Here is an 18,928-nt window from a genome sequence, read left to right as displayed (position 1 = left end):
TTGACAGTTAATTTATTTATTTATTTGCCATTGAACAGATTGGGTAGCCAGAGTTTGGGCTGAGCATTTATTTGAGTTTACATTAAACAGAACTGATTCGGCATGAGGTTGCCTGGATATATTTAAGTTATTTCCCGTATATGTATAGTGAATGGTGATCTTACCTAACTTAAGTTTTGACTTAAGTTAGGTAAGCCTGCATGGTATCTACCAGAATTTACCAAACCTAAAATGGCACCCCATCAGTTTACGTTCTGATCCCAGTTATTAGGTCAATCCTAAAGTTATACAAAACACCTTTAAACCAACATTGATATTCCATATTAATGCAGCAATAACGCTCATAGCACTATCGAACAATAGTGGCCCGATAGGACTCCTTCTTCAGCTTGACGGCTTCCCTCACCGCTGGTGTCCACCAGCGTGTTCGACGGTTGCTGCCGCGACATGCACCGACAAGCTTGCGGCCGCAGCTCCGACTAGCTGCCTCAACAATGGAGGCGCGGAACATGGTCCATTCAGACTCAATGTCCCCCGCCGCCCTCGGGACGTGTTCAAAGCTCTCCCGGAGGTGGGAGTTAAAGCTCCGTCTAATGGGGGACTCCGCCAGACGTTCCCAGCAAACCCTCACAATATGTTTGGGCCTGGCAGGTCTGACCGGTTTCCTTCCCCACCATCAGAGCCAGCTCACCACCAGGTAGTGGTCGGTGGAGAGCTCCGCCCCTCTCTTTACCCGAGTGTCCAAGACATGCGGCCGCAGGTTAGATGAAATGACAACAAAGTTGATCATTGAACTACTGCCTAGGGTGTCCTGGTGCCAAGAGCACATATGGACACCCTTATGTTTGAACATGGTGTTTGTGATGGACAATCCATGACAAGCACAGAAGTCCAACAACAGAACACCACTCGAGTTCATTTTGTTTAAAATTTCAAAATCCATCCATCCTTTCATCCATTTTCTGACCCGCTTAATCCCCCATGGGGTCGCGGGAGTTGCTGGTGCCTATCTCCAGCGTTCACCGGGCGAGAGGCACCCTGGACAGGTTGCCAGTCTTATACTTGAAATTAATTCATAATTGATTTCGTCCTCTTATTTATTGAATCGTAGAAAGATTGAATCTTGAGCAGCGTAACTATTGGTTTAATTAACTTTTAACTGTTAATTCTCTTTTTGTGTGTTAACAAAATCAAAACATGTTTAAATCTGATTTGAGTCTCAGAGATATAAAGGCAGCAGTTGTAAAATTGCCACTGTTCTCACCACTGGATACCAGCAGCTTCCATCGAGTCAAAGACTTGATGCACTCTGCTGGGTTTTCTTAGATTAAAAAAATTGTAACCAGTCTGTGCAATTCAATAGAAGTGCCATGAGATTAGAGGTGTTGTGAATATATATATATATGTCATATATATTATATATATATGTATATATTATATATATATATATATTAGATATATTTAAATAATATATATATAAAATTGAAATGAAAATTTTTACACTTACCTTTCTATAATTCTTCAACTCTGGAATGTGTATCATTTGGAAAAGCATTCTACAGGTTTTGTTAGAATCTGAGGACTGGACTCTGGGTGTGCATTCAGAAATACCTTTCTAATTGTTTTTTAATGTGCGCAGAAAACCTCAGTTTCCTGTTAAAAGTGAAACATCCGCAAAATGAAGTACTTCAGGAACAGGGCAGGGAATTGAAACTGAAAGGTGATACTTTGATCTACCATGACGTGTATTATCTGGAAAACCACAGGCTTTGTACTTCCCTTTCCTTAGAATTTTAATCCTTTTAAAATGTTGACACCAACATTTACATAAAGACATTGTACATAAAAGCTGTTATTTATTAATTCAGTTTTTAATGTTTGCATTCTGTTAAAAAATGTTTAAATCTAAACCTCCCATGAAACCGCATATCAACAACTGTCGATACTTATTAGCCTTAGTTTAAACGAAAACTATTGTGAATAACTACAACCATACACACAAAGTTTGAACATGCCTAGACTGGATGTTATCATTATCATATGGATCCTATATGCAATGTTATTTTCAGCTTTGAGCCATACAAATCTCATGACTGAAAAGTACTTTTGGGGGATTTAGTAAATGTTATTAAGGACATTCTTGTTGAATTAATTCACACAGAACAGAAATAGAACAAAATGCTTACCAACAGCAGCAGGGGAAGGCTCCTCATCTTGAGTCTCGCTGATTCCTGTTCGTTCTGGACACAGAATGTGTATGAGGCAGGTTTAGTGTTCAGGGAGGCCAAGCCCACAATGCTTGTGGGCATCAGATTGGCTAACAGTGAATTGAACAATGTCCTATTTGTTCAGTTATATTCAAAAATACTTTATCCCAAAGGGAAATTAGATTTAAGTGGAGTGTATTTTTTAATCTATGAAGTTGATGGAGTGCTTAATTTTTTCTTTACTATATATTTGTAAATATTCTTTGTTAGAGTGAACTTCTGTACACTATGTATGCTTATAAGTATCAGTCTGCTCAGGTGTATACCCTCTAGGTATGCAGCTCAGGTAACTACATGTAATTTATGTCTTGGTTTCTTTACACACAAAACTCAAGTGTTGCCAGTCATTGCTGAAGGAGATTTTGATTTGTTTTGAATCTAAATGACAAGATTATTTCTAAAAGAAATACTAATGATATTTTTGGTTGTACATGCCTCTTCAAAAGCAGCAAAAGTTTTACTTATAACTTACTTATTAGTATGTATTACGGTACATATATCAACTGGACAAATTAACATTTTGCATGTATGGTACACAGATTGTCAACAATGTTGTGTTCTTGCAGTGAACAAACAACACTACAAAAGTCACTTAACTTGGAATGACACATTTCCAGTCTGCACAGTAGATGTTTCCTCCTGTTAGATTATGTCATGCATCTAATTTCCTGGTATGTAAAATCTTAATTAACACTTTGGTATGTCTTATTATATACTGTTTGGTTCTACAAAAGTCACATACATCCTTATTGCTTGTCTGTATTTTCAAAACATTGCTTCTCAGTTCCCCTACTAATACAGGGCATTTTTACATTACTATCCATGATGTTTTAAACCAGTAATCACTGACAAATAAAACTTGAATGCCAAAATGCTGAGAAGCTTTAAAATGTCTAAGACAGACAGATAAAACAGGTTTGTTTTGTCTGTAATAAGCGGACTGGAAAACAAACATTGAAGCCCCCATCGATGTACAAAGCCCTTTTGGAAATAAAGTTTGTTTTAACCATAAAACACACCCAAAACATATCAGCATAGCATTGTTTCGCTAATGGTCGCTAATGATTAGTGTTATGGAAATGTATAATAACTTTTTGTATTCATGTATTTTTCTTAAAGTAGTTAAAGTTACCTAAATTCTAATTACCTAAATTCTTTTGTAAACTCCAATCCACTAAACTGTGGCATGGAGTTTACAAAAGATGGGGGGGGGGGGGTTGCAGACTCAATCGAAAGCAATAAAACGCACTCGATTGTCTCGTGGATTACTAGGCAAAATGGGATGGGAGTCCCATGATGTTTTATGGCTGTACCTTATAACATTGTTTATGGTTTGAAAGCTTTTTTTCTTTTTTTGTCCTTAATGTTTATCTCAATTAACTCCTAAAATACCCCTGGTCAATGAATTAAAAGTTAATGCCAGAGTTGACACTGAAATGAGGATATGCTTTGCTTGTGATGAGATAAGCACAGTAAAATACATTCAAAGTAAACCATTTCAAATTATCAATCCCATCCTGACTGTCAAATTCCACAGGAACACAAGCAATTCCCTGTCTGAAATAAAACACGAGCATCTTTCGTTTGATGTCCATTAATTTTGTTCTTTCTTGATATCCGTATTGCTAGTTTTGCCATCCCAGAAATTAAATTTAAAAAGCACATGAACAGATTTCTTTCTTGTACAATACCGTGGACCATAAATAAAAATACAGTTATAAAAATTGTACACCAAAACCACCTGTAACGGCCCCTGGCCTCTTGAGGCTGTGCAGGCTTGTGTTAGTTATGCAGGTCCAGCTGTGACAGAACACCTTCCTGATTGGCTGCCTGAAGGCTGCAGAGGAGCAGGACCTCATGGGACCAGCAGAGGATTGTCAAGCCAATCAGATGTTGATGAGGCCCACCTGCACCATATAAAAGACTTCTGAACTCATTCCTTCAGTGGGGACAGCTAGTAGGAAGTGCTTTGTAAAGCTCTTCCAACACCTTTGGTGCCTACAACTGCTTCGAGCAATTTGAACCAGTTGTGCTAGCTTATTTTGTTAAGTAGTTTGAATCTGCTTTTAGATTGACTTTGTACAAGCTAGAAGCTTGGTGCTCCCTTTGTATGTGTGTGTGTTTTCCCTTTTGGGTTGTTTTGAGTTTACCCCGTTTGAACATTTTGTAATTTAATTTGCACTTAACATTCTTGAAATTATTAGCCCTTTTCTTTGTTGTATTAATTGGGTTAAAAAGTATTATATTTTGGATTTGTGAAACCATTCTTTATGTAATAAATCATCTTACATTCCACTTATTTTCTCTGGATACATTTTTATGTTACTGCTCCTGAACCCTAGACCTTGGGGGCATAACATAAGTGGGGGCTTGTCTGGGAGCCTTTTAAGCGGATCCCTTTGTCCAGAGTTAACAGAAGAACATTTTTTGGTTGCCTGTATATAGGAATCATGTCGGTTTCATTCAGTCTGGAGCGCTTTTTAGCCGACCCCTCTCTTGAGCTTATAGATAGCTGCAGCAAGTGTGAATTGCTGCAAATTGTTGAGCACTTTAAGGTGCAGGTCCCAAAACAGGTCCTTTAAGGTGACCTAAAGGCTCTGATAGTGGATAGGTTGGTGGAGATTGGTGTGATCAAAAAGCTTGATCTGCCTGAGACTGATGCAGTGCCAAGCCAAAAGCCTTGTCTGCGGAGGACCTCAAAGATGGTTCTAGTGTTTGTGCAGCAGTGGGTGACCGGGGGAAGACACCCCGCACACTCCCTCGCTATGATCCACTGTCATCTGTGAGCTCAGAAGGACGCGATGGAGCTTGTTTGAAGGTGTGGTTGGCACGTCACCAGATGGAGGCTGAGGAAAAAGCCCAGCACAGAAGAGCTCACCTGGAGCTTGAGATCAGGAGGCTGGAAATAGAGGCCGACAAAATTATACAGCTCAGCAAACTTGAGCTGGAGGTCCTGACTTGAGCGCCCCCTGCCTCTATCACACCAGGTTCCACTTCCATGTCTGCTATGCCATTTTATATTAGTGTGTTTCTTTAGTACCTGCTTTCAGAGAATCTGAGGTTTACTCATACTTTGCAGAATTTGAACGCATTGCTGGTGCTTCGCAATGGCCTAGGGAAACCTGGCCTCTTTTGTTACAATGCAAGTTTTCTGGTAAAGCCCAAGAAGTGTTGGCAGTGCTTCCTTTAAAAGATAGCTTAGATTACATTTTGGTTAAAGCTGATGTCTTACAAGCTTATGAGTTGGTCCCAGAAGCGTTTCGACAGAAGTTTTGACAACAAAAGAAACCTGCTGGACAAACACATGTTGAGTTTGCCAGAGAGAAAGGCATTCTCTTTGATACGTGGTGTGTTGCATACTGTTTTGAACCATTCATTTTTGATGGTTTGGTCTTACTGACAGCTGATGTCACTGCTTTATAACCAGTACGCATCCTGAGGGACACAGAAGGTAGTCAATCATTCTCTAAAGTATTTTACCTTTCTCACATGAGTGCATGTGGCTCCAACTCTGTTCTGAGGGGGATAGAGATGGGCTACACTCCAAGACCAGTCCATAGAGTTTAGATAAAATCCAAACTTGCTACAGGATTTTTTCCAGTGGCCTTCTGCCCAGAGTTACCCATAGTTGGTGTGAATATGCAATGGGGGATGACATTGCTGGGGGTTTAGTACTTCCTAGTCTGGAGGTTTTAGACAATCCTTTAAATCAAACAACCCCAGACTCTTCAGAACCAGCATGTGTGGTCACCCGTGCACAGGCACGCAAGGACCCTGATATTTATGATTATGTTTTGATGTCTTCATTTTCTAGTGATGGTGATGCACAAACCAAAAGTAACTGTATCATGACATTACTTCCAGATTTGGTGGTGCTGGGGGAGCCTTGTCCACTCTTGGAGAATACTTCCATCCCCCTGACCAGACAACCTTTGTCATTTCCTCAACAAGCTGATGAAACATTACAAAAATGTTTCAAGAATGTGGTAAGTGTTGAATAAGCCAATAAAGAGAAACAAGCTTACATTGTGGAACATGGTGTCTTAATGCGTCAATGGTCTTCATCAGGTGCAGGAAGCTCAGACTGAAGTAAAGTTAAACAGATTGTTCTACCAACCACATATAGGCAGAAGGTTTCTGTCCCTGGCTCATGATAGCCAGTGGTCTGGCCACTTAGGTCTTACCAAGACATACCACCTTCTGCAAAAGCACTTTTCCTGGCCTGGTATGAAACGTGACATTTCAAAATTTTGTTGTAGTTGTCATGTGTGCCAAATTGCTGGTAAACCAAATCAAGTAATACCATCTGCTCCATTATGCCCTATTCCAGTGATAGATCAACCATTTGACCATGTCATAGTAGACTGTGTTGGACATTTACCCAGAACGAAGTGTGGAAATCAATATTTGCTCACAATTATGTGTGCCACAAGACGATTCCCTGAAGCTATCCCTTTGAATAAGATTACAGCTAAATCTGTGGTTAAAGCTCTGACAAAGTTCTTTTCTGTGTTTAGAATACCTGAAACTCTACACACGGATCAAGGAACACATTTTCAGTTAAGATTGTTCAAACAAGTAGCAAAAACCTTGCACGTTAAGCAGGATTGAACAAATTTTCAGTCAAGATTGTTCAAACAAGTAGCAAAAACCTTGAACATTAAACATGTTGTTTCATCTGCTTATCACCCGGAGTCTTTGGAACGATGGCATCAGACTATAAAGTCAATATTGCGCAAGTACCGTCTGGAAACGGAAAAAAGTTGGGACGAAAGGGGTTCCATTTGTATTGTTTGCTGCTAGAGAGGCTCTTCAGGAATCCCTTGGTTTTAGTCCAGCGGAACTAGAATTTGGTCACACACCCCTTGGCCCTTTAAGAGCTTTAAAAGAAACTTTCTTGGTTCCTGCCGAGGATTTTAAGAAAATTTTTACCAAATATGTGCAAGCCTTTCGTGAGCACCTGTGTCAAGCTATTGCTCTAGCTAAGAGGCATCTAGCTGACTCCCAAAGAAAAATTAAACATTACTATGATAAAACATTGTTAAAAGTTTTTCATGTAGGAGATCAGGTTGTTGCACTCCTACCTGTTCCTGGCTTGGCATTATCTGCAAAATGTGATAAAATTCTAGAGAAAGTAGAGGGGAACAATTGTTATTGGTACCCCTAATTGGTGGCTGCGTGCAACGGATAAATAGTGGGGAAAATGCATAACTAAATACTGTAAAGGGCTCCTATAAAGGGAACAGGGGTACTGACAGGTCTGAGATGAAGCCCCTGATGTTAAAAGTTCTTTAAAATGACCCTTAAAAGTGCGCACCTGAATTAAAGAGCGAGGCAGCACGCCCACCAAAGCGCCACTGATCCGCTCTCACTCCGGTCCAGCAAGTATTCATTCAGTCGTGCTGCTAAATCCTGCTGTGGTTCTGGTTCTGCTCTCATTCCGGTCCAGCAAGTATTCATCCAGTCATGCTGCTAAATCCTGCTGTGGTTCTGGCTTCCAAGTCTTCATTCTCCAGTCCTTCAGCTCCAACCCGTCCGCTTGGTCCTTCTAGCTTGCCAGTTCCTGCCATTACCATCATCCTCCTACTCCAGCCTGGTACTGACTGTTGGTTTATTCATCCTCCACTATCCACCACCTTCAATAAACTCTCTAAAACTAAGTTCTGCTTGTGTGGTTGTGTTCAGGTTCATATAAATCATGACAACAACAGAGAGCTGTTCCGTATGACTCAGATCAGGGGTGCAGTCTAAAATGATGGAAAAATATTTGGAAATTTTGATGTCACAATGTGTTGTATCATTTTAGAACTGATGATGTCAATCAGTTAAATTTGAATCGTTTTGCCAGTATAATGTACATGACGGCCAGCTCCACTTTCCACACTACTGACATGCTGCTTCATCAATGGATCAAATCTGGCCATGAGCTCCACCTCTTTCAAAAAATATCCAATATCTGGTTTATTTAATGTGTCTGTGGAACTCCTAAAACCCATGTTTCTTTCAGCTAAGGACTGATTTATTGCCACCAATTGGTGTAGAACGTCACACCACCTTTTTCTCTCAGCCTCAACAAGTGCCGTCTCTTGTTTATCTATCGTAATCCCCTCTGCAAACCAGACCTCCAAGTCCTTCCATGTTGCCATGTGAGCATTATGCTCCTGGCTATCCTCATGGACCTTGAGCCATGGACTTGCATTTTTCCAGTTCTTTAGTCCTTCCCTCTTTGCACTCTCTTTTAGAAAAAAGTTTGCAACAGAAGCAGTGCAAGCTATCATCTTTTTTAGAGTACATAAGCCAGCTTCTTCTGACTTTTTCTCCATTGATTAAGAGTATGTTAAAATAGTAATGCTGACACCTTAGTTCGTCTTTTGTTTTAGGGAATGTGAAGCGGTTTTCTATTTGAAATGGACCTCTGTGAACCAACTCTGTTCGTACCTTATCAGTTAAAGGATGTGGCCAGTCAGCCGGGTCTACTGGAGCAACAGGAGGGGCACTTGATGCTGCTTCTTCAGTGCTGGGTTGTGCTGCTGAGGTGGAGGCGACTGGAGGATTTGCAGGGGTTTGACTGAGAAACCTCAGCAGCGACAGAAAAGGTATATGTGACACCAGTCTAATAATAAACACATGATTTCAAGAATAAAGTAAAATTAAATAAAATAATATAAACAAAAAAGAGATGTATGCATGATGTACACTATAGTTTATAATATGCAATATAATTTTTGTTTTAGTAATTATTATTACTGTAATTTATTGTTATTACAGTGAAATGCTAATTAGAAGAATGCGATGGATCAGTAAACTGCAGTATAATGTACTTTAACATGTGGAAATGCTAACTTTGCTGTAACATTAATGATGTACACTTTAACACTAACATAGTTTAACATGATGAACACACTTTAGATAATTTGAGCTTTAACACAGCTAACTATGAAAAATTAATAGTATTTTGAATGACTAGGGAAAAGGTAAAATAACCATGTCAATGCACTTAACATTATATCTGCTGAATAAATTTAATATATACACATTTGCCTGAGGATGGCAATAGGGGGGCATTTAAATCACTATTTTCCAACAACTGGGCCCTTCCATAACATTAACTGATGTTAAAACTAACAGCGCTCGCTATTTATTGATTAGCCAACTATGTCATGCTAACGGCTAATGCTATTATTGATCAGTGTTTTGCAACAGCAAAAAATATCATTATCATCTTTAATGTAACATTACCTCTGTCTTTGTCACGTTTTTCCTCCTTTTCTTTTGTTGACCCCAATCCTGCCTCCGCTTGCTCAAATGTTGCGTTGTTGCATTTTGATCTCAAGTGTGTTTAAAACTCGGAGCACCAAAGGGGGTGCCCAGCAAAGTCCACCCCTCCCCCCCCCCCCCCCCCCCCTCCAGAAGGTAGCTGGTGCCAGCGCACCCCCTCCAAGAAACCTACCCATAACTCTCAATGTCTTAGTGAGAGTGGGGGCAGAGGGAGCCATCAGGGGTGAGGCCTACACAATAAGCCCCGCACCAGATGTCTTACCCCCACTCCCCCAATAATACCCTACATTTATGTGTGTTGTGAAAATGTTGTGAATGAAAGTGTCTAAAATGCATAATAAAATTAGGGTGAGGGACATCACCAGAAAGTGGAACCCTCCAGCAACGCCCCACTCCCTAAGATCCTACATGTGTTCCATTTTCCTGAGTTTCCTGCAACATTCTGTGGAACGTTGGTGCCAGAATATTCCAGAACTCTTTATAAAACTCAGTAGGAAATCCATCTGGACCTGGTGCCTTTTTATTGGGCTTGCTTTTGAGAGTTTATAAGTCTTGGATATATAGGCACAAATGTTTATAACATAATTTTACTGGTAAAGCAATCTGTCTTGTTTACAATATTACTCTTTTAAAGAACAATCACCTCCCTCTGATTGTGAACATAGAGCTCCACAGCGACATCTGGTGGGGCCAAGGCCCACTGGCCCCAAATACAGAGACGCCACAGGTACTCTGTCAGAGTTTATTTCTACCTTATTCTGAATTAGATCAGCCATTTCAACTGCCAAAACAGTGGTGCACAATTCAAGTCTCAGTATAGTTGGTTCTGACTTTAGTTAACACATCTGAGAATAAACAGTTCTTTTTGTGTTTCATAACAGAGTGAGGTAGATGCGTAGGTTCTAGCGACGTGCAGCTCTTTTAGGTCCTGATAGGATTTTTTTCATGTTTCCCATTTGCCCTTTTTGTCCTCTGGAATAGGTGTGTCACAATCTGAAGCTCTCTGAGCAGAGATCTTCTTTGACAGATGACAGAGTACAACAGTGTGAGTAAATGGTTTGTTTGTGTCAGTCACTGATTAGTGAATGTGTCCGTTTCCCAAATGAGTCCAAGGCTTCGTTGGGACAATGATTCTTCAACACTGAAATCTAAGCCTTTAATTACTGGAGCACAATCTTCTGGGCAGAAGGCCTTCATAACTGTCTGTAAGTTAGAAAAAACATACGTAGGTGCAGATTGCATTCTGTGAGCGACGTTTGTGATCTCTGCAGCAAGTCTATAGTGTCAGCGGGAGAGGGAACAGAAATCAAACTGTCATTTACTTACAGCTTTTGTAACAATTAATTTTTCTGGCATATTCTCCTTGCAGAGGGTGTCAGTGACTGACAGCTGGACATCTGTGAAGTTATGATGGTGTAGGTCAGCAGTTCCCAAACATTTTTAGCTACACACCCCCTTCTATGTCCCAAACGGGTTGATGCATCCCCAATTCCACACACCTTCAGAAAAACAACACAAAATGCAACAAGATTTTTATAGCCATATAGGCAGCATGTTTAATCATGCTCAAATGACCAGAACACACATAATAACAAAAAATTTATTTGCGAATGAATGAAGTAGAGGCCACAAGCTAGGTGCACATATACTGTACAGTACAATAAGATAACTTCCTCTATATTTCATCTTAAAATGAAGCGTATAAGAAGACTTCTAAATAAATCTTTTATTGGAATACATATTTATTAAAAATACAGTTTTTGATTTCAATTTTCAGAAAGAAAATGTTTACATGTCTTTACTGTGTGGGGAAAAACACTAATTGTGTAATTATCAGACCGCCATTACATTTCTAATCTTGCGCACCCCCTAGTGGCTGCTCACGCACCCCAAAGGCAATACATGCCACAATCTGGGTGTCCATGATGTAGGTCATTATGTAACCAAATGAACACATTTCCGTTTGAAAAGTCAGTTTTTAAACTGTTCTAATGTACCTTAATATTCTAATGTAGATTTTTTTGAGTATGAATTTTGTGTTTTAATAAGATGTTAGCCAAATAGATCAAAGTTAACAGAAATTAAAATTATATCCCCAATTGTGGAATGAATGTAAAGTCATGTTCAAAAGTATTTTATTTCCTTAGCCCAATCACAAACTTACATTAATTACACAGAAGCGGATGTTTTCAAGCCTGTATTTCTGCTACTTATGATGATCTTCTGACTGCAGCAAAGGGAAATCTGACTGTCTAATTTAAGTTTAGAATATATCACTGTGGACTGAATGAAAAGTATAGTGTTATTTGTTATTTTCAAAAGGTACGTTTTATCTGACAAACAAGACTTGTTGTAAGGCATATTGTAATTTGTTAAATAAGACTGTATTTAATGAGTTTTACTTTTTAATGAAATTACTGAAATAAAAGTCTTTAATGTATTTTAGTCCAGTGATATGTCCCTCTAGTTTTGCTCAAAATGGCCCTAAAATTCTGCTTATTCATTGATTTCTGGTGTTAATTACTGTTTAATAATTTTTCATTTCAAAATGTGTTCAAAACTGGGGAAAACTAAGAAGTTTTTTTTAATCAGTTTAACAATTTCAGTAGAAGAAAATTATTTTAAAAAATTAGCATGCACTCTGAAAATTTTCAGTGAAGTGTTGTTAGATTGTGTCAACATTTAAAGCAATTAGGAATTAAAATAAAAAGTAGCAATGAAAATAAATTAATTTAGAGCATTCAAAAATTAATGAACACTGAATGTGATTTCATTAAAACTTTCTATTTATTATATTTGCAGCTGACCGGTTTGTGAAATCATTGGCCCAAGTGATTCCAGTTTACAAAGCAGAAGACGGACAGTCAGGGGGCAGTAAGAACTGTTATGGTCGGAATGGCAACACAACCTACGTTTCTGTGAGTCAATGCATTTGATCATAAACAGATTAGAAATGTTTGCTTTGATCTATTTCTGGCCTCTCCTAGCCTCTCCTGTGGTATTATTTCTTAAAGGTACCAATAGGAACGGTGGTGAAGGAGCAGGGTACCCTTACCCCTTTACGACACTCAATGCACATGTAGGAATCGGTCAATACAGGGATCATGAGCAAGTTGCAGGTATGTAGCTTTAAGAAAACACTCATTTACTTCAGCAAACATTAATTTATAAAGAGCTCACAGATATTTTAGCCGCACTGTTTTGGAACTAGTCATAGGGTGGTTATCAGTATGAATGTTCTTGAAAGTTTAAACTTGCTTTAAATAATTGATCATCTGATGATTTTACTTTTTCTATAGGCAGTTGCTGACATCCCAGGCATTATTTGAGGAGCCCATTTAAATCGAGGCCTGGGGATCTCCTTCTTACGTCACATAGAGCGTTGTCGCTTCCTACTCTATGTCCTGGACCTGTCGGTGCCAGAGCCCTGGACCCAGCTGCAGCACTTGTGTTATGAACTGGACCAGTATGAGCCAGGGGTGTCCCAGCGGCCTCAGGCCATTGTTGCCAATAAGATGGACCTACCAGAGGCCCGGGAGAAGCTGGAGACCCTGAAGAGCCACGTTACACAGCGGGTCATCCCCGTGTCTGCTCTGAGAGGACATAATACTGAGGAGCTCATCCTCCACCTTAGAGAGTTGTATGATGGCTACCTCCAGGGAGACAAAGGCAGAGGAGTAAAACCAATTAGGTGGTAGAAGACAAATGTGATTGGAATTGGACAATGTATTCATATTTATTATAAATAAACTAAGACATCCAACATTTGGGGTGGTATTATTTGAATATTTCTTCATACTGTACAAGAGTAACATGTCAATAAAAAAAAAAAAACATTTATAATGTTTAGGGTGAGCGTGCATGTGCATTCTGATAAATTAGAATATCAGCAAAAAGTAAATTTAATTAATTCAATGATGATTCTTACAATAATACTTAAGAAGTTTGTTAGCAATGTTGTAATAGGTTGTTATAGGGCGACAGTGGTTAGGGAGTTAGGGAGTTCGTCCTGCAATTGGCAGGTAGCCAGTTTGATCCCCTGCTCTGACCATCTCAGTCGTGTCCATGGGCAAGACACTACCCAAATTGCCTGTTGGCGGTGGTCCGAGCCTTTGAGGTGGTGCTGATGTATGGCAGCCTCGCTTCTGTCAGTCTGCCCCAGGGCAGCTGTGGCTACAAACATAGATCATCATCGTCCTCACTAAGACCAAGAAAGTAGAGCACATCACCCCAGTTCTAAAGTCCTTACACTGGCTCCCTGTATCTCAGAGAATAGACTTTAAAATACTTCTATTAGTCTATAAATCCCTGAATGGCTTAGCACCTAAATACATCACAGACTTGTTATCAGTGTATCAACCCTCCAGACCACTTAGGTCTTCTGGCTCCAGCCTGCTCTGCATACCTAGAACCAGTACCAAACATGGAGAAGCAGCATTTAGTTCCTATGCTCCACTTATCTGGAACAAACTTCCAGAAAACTGTAAAAGTGCGGAAAGCCTGAGTTCCTTTAAATCAAGATTAAAAACACATTTGTTTGAAATTGCCTTTGAATGTTCTAGTTAAATTGTTTTACTGTTTTTAATGTTCTTTTTTGTTTCTACATTCTATCCCTACTTGCTTTCATTCCTATATTTTAATCATGTAAAGCCCTGTGCATTGTCTCTGTACTGAATTGTGCTATATAAATAAATTTGCCTTGCCTTGCCTTGCCTTGCCTTGCCTTGCCTTGTCAGGGTGTGAATGACTGATTGTAGAGTAAAGCACTTTGGGGACCAGGTTAAAACACTATACAAGTACAAGCCTTTTACCATAATAAGCGTATTTCTATAGGGGGGAGTACATTTATACATGTCAGTCCACTAGGAGAAATGTTTCTTGAGTGTTAGAAATGTTTCACTTATCCTTGGAAAATGTATATTACTTCAGACTCTTGTAAGACATTCCACATTTATGCTTAATTTCTATCAGGATTTCTATCTCATACACTAGATCGCCTCTGATTTATTTTTTAGTTTTACATCAAAATGTAAAACAAAACTTAGCTGTGTCATGGTTGAGTTTTCATTTGGCTTTGTTTTTCTGTTATTTTATTTTTTTCATCTCTTTTGGGTTAGGTTTGACCTTATTTATTGTTAGTTTTCAGTTATCAGTTATTTTCTGTCTATTTTCACTTCACCTCCTCAGCAGTCAGTAACACCTGATAATCATTCACCAGTTAATTAGCCAGACCCTTGTTTCACCTGTTAGTGCACTACTTAAACCTCCCTCTGTCTTCAGTTCAGCACTGGGCCGTCTTCTGTTATCCACCTCTCCATGCCAGTCCCCGTTTTTTGCCCTGGAAGATTTGTTTTGCTCTCTTGTTTAAGGTTAGTGCTGCCAGTTTCTCTAAAAACTCTGTCCTCAGCTATTGGTTCCTGGAGAAGCTCTGCTCTGTGCCCTGGTGTCTCCAAGAAACTGCTAACCTGAGTAGCCGCCCTAGAGATACTCTAATCTGTGCCTGGTGTTGCTACAGGGTCTGCTAGCCGAGCAGCACTGAGCTTTCCTGGCCACCCGGTCATTATGGACTCTCGCTCCGGGCCGTCAGCCCCTGCCATCACCTACACCTCCGATCCTCTGTAACCCCGATCCTCCGGACTTCATCACCCACCATCCAGCAACCTTTCATAATAAAATTCTTAAAACTTTTAGTCCCGGGTGGTCGTCCTGAGTACATCAGTAAACAAACATGACAAGTTTTGTCATGCTTTTGATGAAGAATAATTAAATCAGGTCCAAAAACAAAACAGCTCAAACATGTAACATGTTACAGCAAACACCTAACCTAAAGACGTACATTGAGTTTTCTTCTTGGATGTTTTTAAAAACTCATCTAAATTATTTTTGCATAAATTGTGGAAGCAAGCAGTTTTTACTGCTGTTTATTAATCTTGTTAAATGCAACTTTGTAAAATTATTGCCCAAAAAATACTACTCCCATATTACTACCATGGAGGTTTTAAAGTTTTTTTTTAGTGTTTCTATTTATTTCCCGCGGACAATCTAAGATAGCATTGTTTCATATGGCTTCATCGATGTCCAGGATTCACCGAGCAGCAACCCATTATGCCTCGTTGGCGCAGCAGGCAGCGTGTCAGTCTCATAATCTGAAGGTCGTGAGTTTAACCCTCACACGGGGCATTAAGGGGCATTTCAAGGGGAGTGGTGGCCTAGTGGTTAGAGCACAGAGCTTCAGTCCCAGTGGCTCTGAGTTCAATTCCCCCATGCTGCCATTCTGGGTCCCTGAGCAAGACCCTTAACCTCCAATTGCTCCCCAGGCGCCGCACAGTGGCAGCCCACTGCTCCCCAAGGGGATGGGTTAAGATGCAGAAGTGAATTTCTCCATTGTGAGATCAATAAAGTTATTTTTTTTATTTATTCTTTCACAAATGTCTGTAGAAGCAGTCTGCGTGCTGAGGTGAATCGTTTTATGCACCTTTGGCAACAGAGTGACTGGAACACCTGATTTCACTCATTTAAAACTGCAAACAGGGAATGTTATGTATTTTTTCACAGGCAGAACAGAACCTGTTCTTGTTGAAAATTCCTGTAACTCAGTTAGTTTAGGTGTTGATCTCTTGTATGCTTCCTGACAAGTTCCAAGCTTGGCTTTTCAAAAGTTCTGAGAAACTTCCAATTTTTGTAACATCATTGCTGAAGGCAACCTGCCTTTGCACTCACATTAGCTGAGTAATATTGGATAGGTATTCTAATATTACTTTCTTTTCTTATGCATGTATCAAATTGAAAATCTGAAGCTCTTTATAAATTAAATCTGTTTGTATATATTCATTTTGGGTATATATTTTAACATTATATTCCAATAATCTCTTTGTGGCAGTACCTGCTCTTCTATACCTAATCCTCTCAAATTTTGGTTCCTACACTTTATTTCCCACAAAATGATTGCTCGTTGCAATCTAAATCATTTTTAGCAGTAAAGACTGAAAAAACAGTGAAAGTCCCGTCATTTTTGGTGCCACAGTTATGATACAGAGGCGCAAGTCGATGACATAACCCGTAGTGTCCCAGTCCTTCTATTTTGAACCTGCGCACTCAAACCCTAATGCTCACACTAAACCCTACACGCTTCATAGAAGTGTGTAGGGTTTAGTGTAAGCATTGGGGCAGGGGCTAAGCCTACATTGAAATCAGATGCACTCCATTTGCCAAATAGACATTTTTGGGCAGCTGGTTGAGTTTTATTTTAGGTAGTCAGAGTAAATGAAGCTGAATAGAAATGCACATGTTTTTCAGATTTTAAAGTTTTCAGAAAACCTTGTATCCTTTCATGTGTATGTTTTTTGCAGATAAGTTAAATGGATTAGTATAAAAAAGGGCCGATGTGGATGAAACTATCTTCTAGTAATAATTCTAAAGAAAAAGCTGTTGTTATCCTTACGTTGCAGCACTTTGTTGTCACATATAAGAGTATTGCGAGGAAGTATATAGCGCCTGACAGAGTTTTCTGATCACAAGGAAACTCAAGCTTTTATTTTTTTGTGACTGCAGTTGTTTTACTGGTCGCTGTATACCAGTGTTTATAGTCAGTCCTATCATTACCGTAACTTAGGATATTTCTTGTATCACTGTGCCTAGTAAAACAAGAAAAGCTCACACAAGCCTGACATATCTCACTCCTAAACCAGCTTTGAAACCCACAAACCACGGCCTTTGACAAATCAATTCTCAAGAAAAAGATAGCATGTGTAACTACACAACACCCTGCAAGGGAAAACTGAGAAAGGCAAAGAGAGACTGCCAAGTTTACCAAACAGCAAACTGGTTTGGAGGGAAACCAAGAGTGCATATCCAGTACTTTTGGAAAGAGAGCACCAAGTGGATTTGCAAACATATTATCAGAGATGTATGAATAGTGCTTTTAATAGAATTAAGCTAGAGAAAGTAGTAAATATGTCAAAGTACTGCAGCGTCAGATAATGACCTCAATCAAAAGCAACACAATATGCACTGGTTTGTTGAACTGACACTTGCGTTACGTGTGTCTGTCTTGTGAGAAAACAGGTTTAGATTTGCATATTACTCTCAGCAACACGTCATAACTCCCTGCGCATGGCACCTGGGTACTTGATAAATGCATGTATTTCCACTTTTGTTTGCTTTTCTCTTGATCACAAACATTCATTATGGATTCCATCTGTACAGTACATCAGAAAAAATCAAACTTTTAAAAAATATCTTCTTGCCAACGATTGCATTACCTGAAATAACGGCTCATAAACTGATATCTCTATTTACTGGAGCAGGAGGAGAAACTAGACTGCACCCCGTCTGATATAAATTATATTTACATTTCTAGCTTTTTAACAGTTTGTCTGATAGTGACTGGATTTGTTTAGTGTTAGTGTATCCTCCCCCATTCAGTGGATGAGACGGAGAGGCGGCAGTGATGAAGCAGGAAGTTCTGTGGAAAGAGCATGTGAACGATAACAATCAGGCGGCAGATCAAAGCACTGTACCAGAAAATAATAAACATGATTGTTTTTAATTTCCAGGCAGACAAGTCTGAGCTCGTCATACTCTGCGTTACAAGAGGAAAGCATAATATAGAGTTTCATACACTCCCAGAGGCTTTTTACGTAAAGAAGTCATTAATTTTTTTTTGTCTAGCTGAGGAGAACTCTGACTTACCTGATGTTAAACGTGTTGTTTCTAAAAAAGAAAAGAAAAAAAAGCTACTCTTGGCATTCATAAATATGCTTTTGTCCTGTTTTTCTGGAGGTATTACATCCACGTTTTGTCACTCTACTGGCAACATTGTCTTTAGAGCAGACAATGGAGGAGTAAGAAGCAGATGATTTTAAATGTAAGGTAAATGATTTGAAAAAAAGATAAATAAAAATCTGTTGAAAAAAACTGCTTCTTGTTCAGTACTTTTCTCCCAGATCTGCCGTCTGCTTCATCCATTAGGACTAAATCATACCATGTCTTCTGTTTAGGAAATTGAACAGAAATAACATTCTTTTGAACTTAAGAATAAGACTTTTTTATTTTACTTTATTTAGAAAAAAATAAGACCCAGAATTAAAAACTACATTGTCAATTTTCAAAGTCTGAGAGAAACATCAAAAGTAGAAAATACAAAGGACTCTATATAGGCAAAGCATTCATGGCATCTATTAAAACAGCACTGAGTGACTGGCTAGAGTCAAATTTCAACCCAATATGGCAAAATAAAGCTGCTTTAGACAGAGTACCATGAACCCTTTTTTAAGTTGCAATTCAAACCTTTGGGTAAGTTGGGGACAGGGTCCCATTCCCGGACATGAACTTTGAAAACCGGACTTCCCAGTGCAAATAGAAAATGCTGTTATGCATTTTTC

The 18,928-nt window shown here is 39.2% G+C and overlaps 2 protein-coding genes and 1 non-coding gene across 3 annotated transcripts in view; 2 read left to right on the top strand and 1 right to left on the bottom strand.

Moving 5' to 3' along the window:
- The window catches only part of LOC105932272 (cadherin-like protein 26), an 81,850-nt gene extending 79,632 nt beyond the window's left edge, over nt 1–2,218 (bottom strand). The window contains exon 1 of the mRNA XM_021320925.2: nt 2,187–2,218. Within this exon, the coding sequence (XP_021176600.2) occupies nt 2,187–2,213 (27 nt within the window). The 5' untranslated portion in view covers nt 2,214–2,218. The remainder of the gene's footprint in view (nt 1–2,186) is intronic.
- A 10,653-nt stretch (nt 2,219–12,871) lies between these two features.
- Nucleotides 12,872–13,301, top strand: LOC105932274 (mitochondrial ribosome-associated GTPase 2; the record flags this gene model as incomplete). Its single annotated transcript, XM_036139562.1, is given in 1 exon segment — nt 12,872–13,301. A coding segment is annotated over 1 exon segment (372 nt), but the record flags the coding sequence as incomplete, so codon positions are not given.
- Nucleotides 13,302–15,652: 2,351 nt separating this feature from the next.
- trnam-cau lies at nt 15,653–15,725 on the top strand. The gene has a single exon. It is a non-coding gene; the product is annotated as a tRNA-Met (tRNA).
- Nucleotides 15,726–18,928: the final 3,203 nt, after the last annotated feature.

Source organism: Fundulus heteroclitus, chromosome 1 (genome assembly GCF_011125445.2).
Source record: "Fundulus heteroclitus isolate FHET01 chromosome 1, MU-UCD_Fhet_4.1, whole genome shotgun sequence".
Taxonomy (NCBI): Eukaryota; Metazoa; Chordata; class Actinopteri; order Cyprinodontiformes; family Fundulidae; genus Fundulus; species Fundulus heteroclitus.
This window is presented reverse-complemented; position numbering and strand designations above follow the sequence as displayed.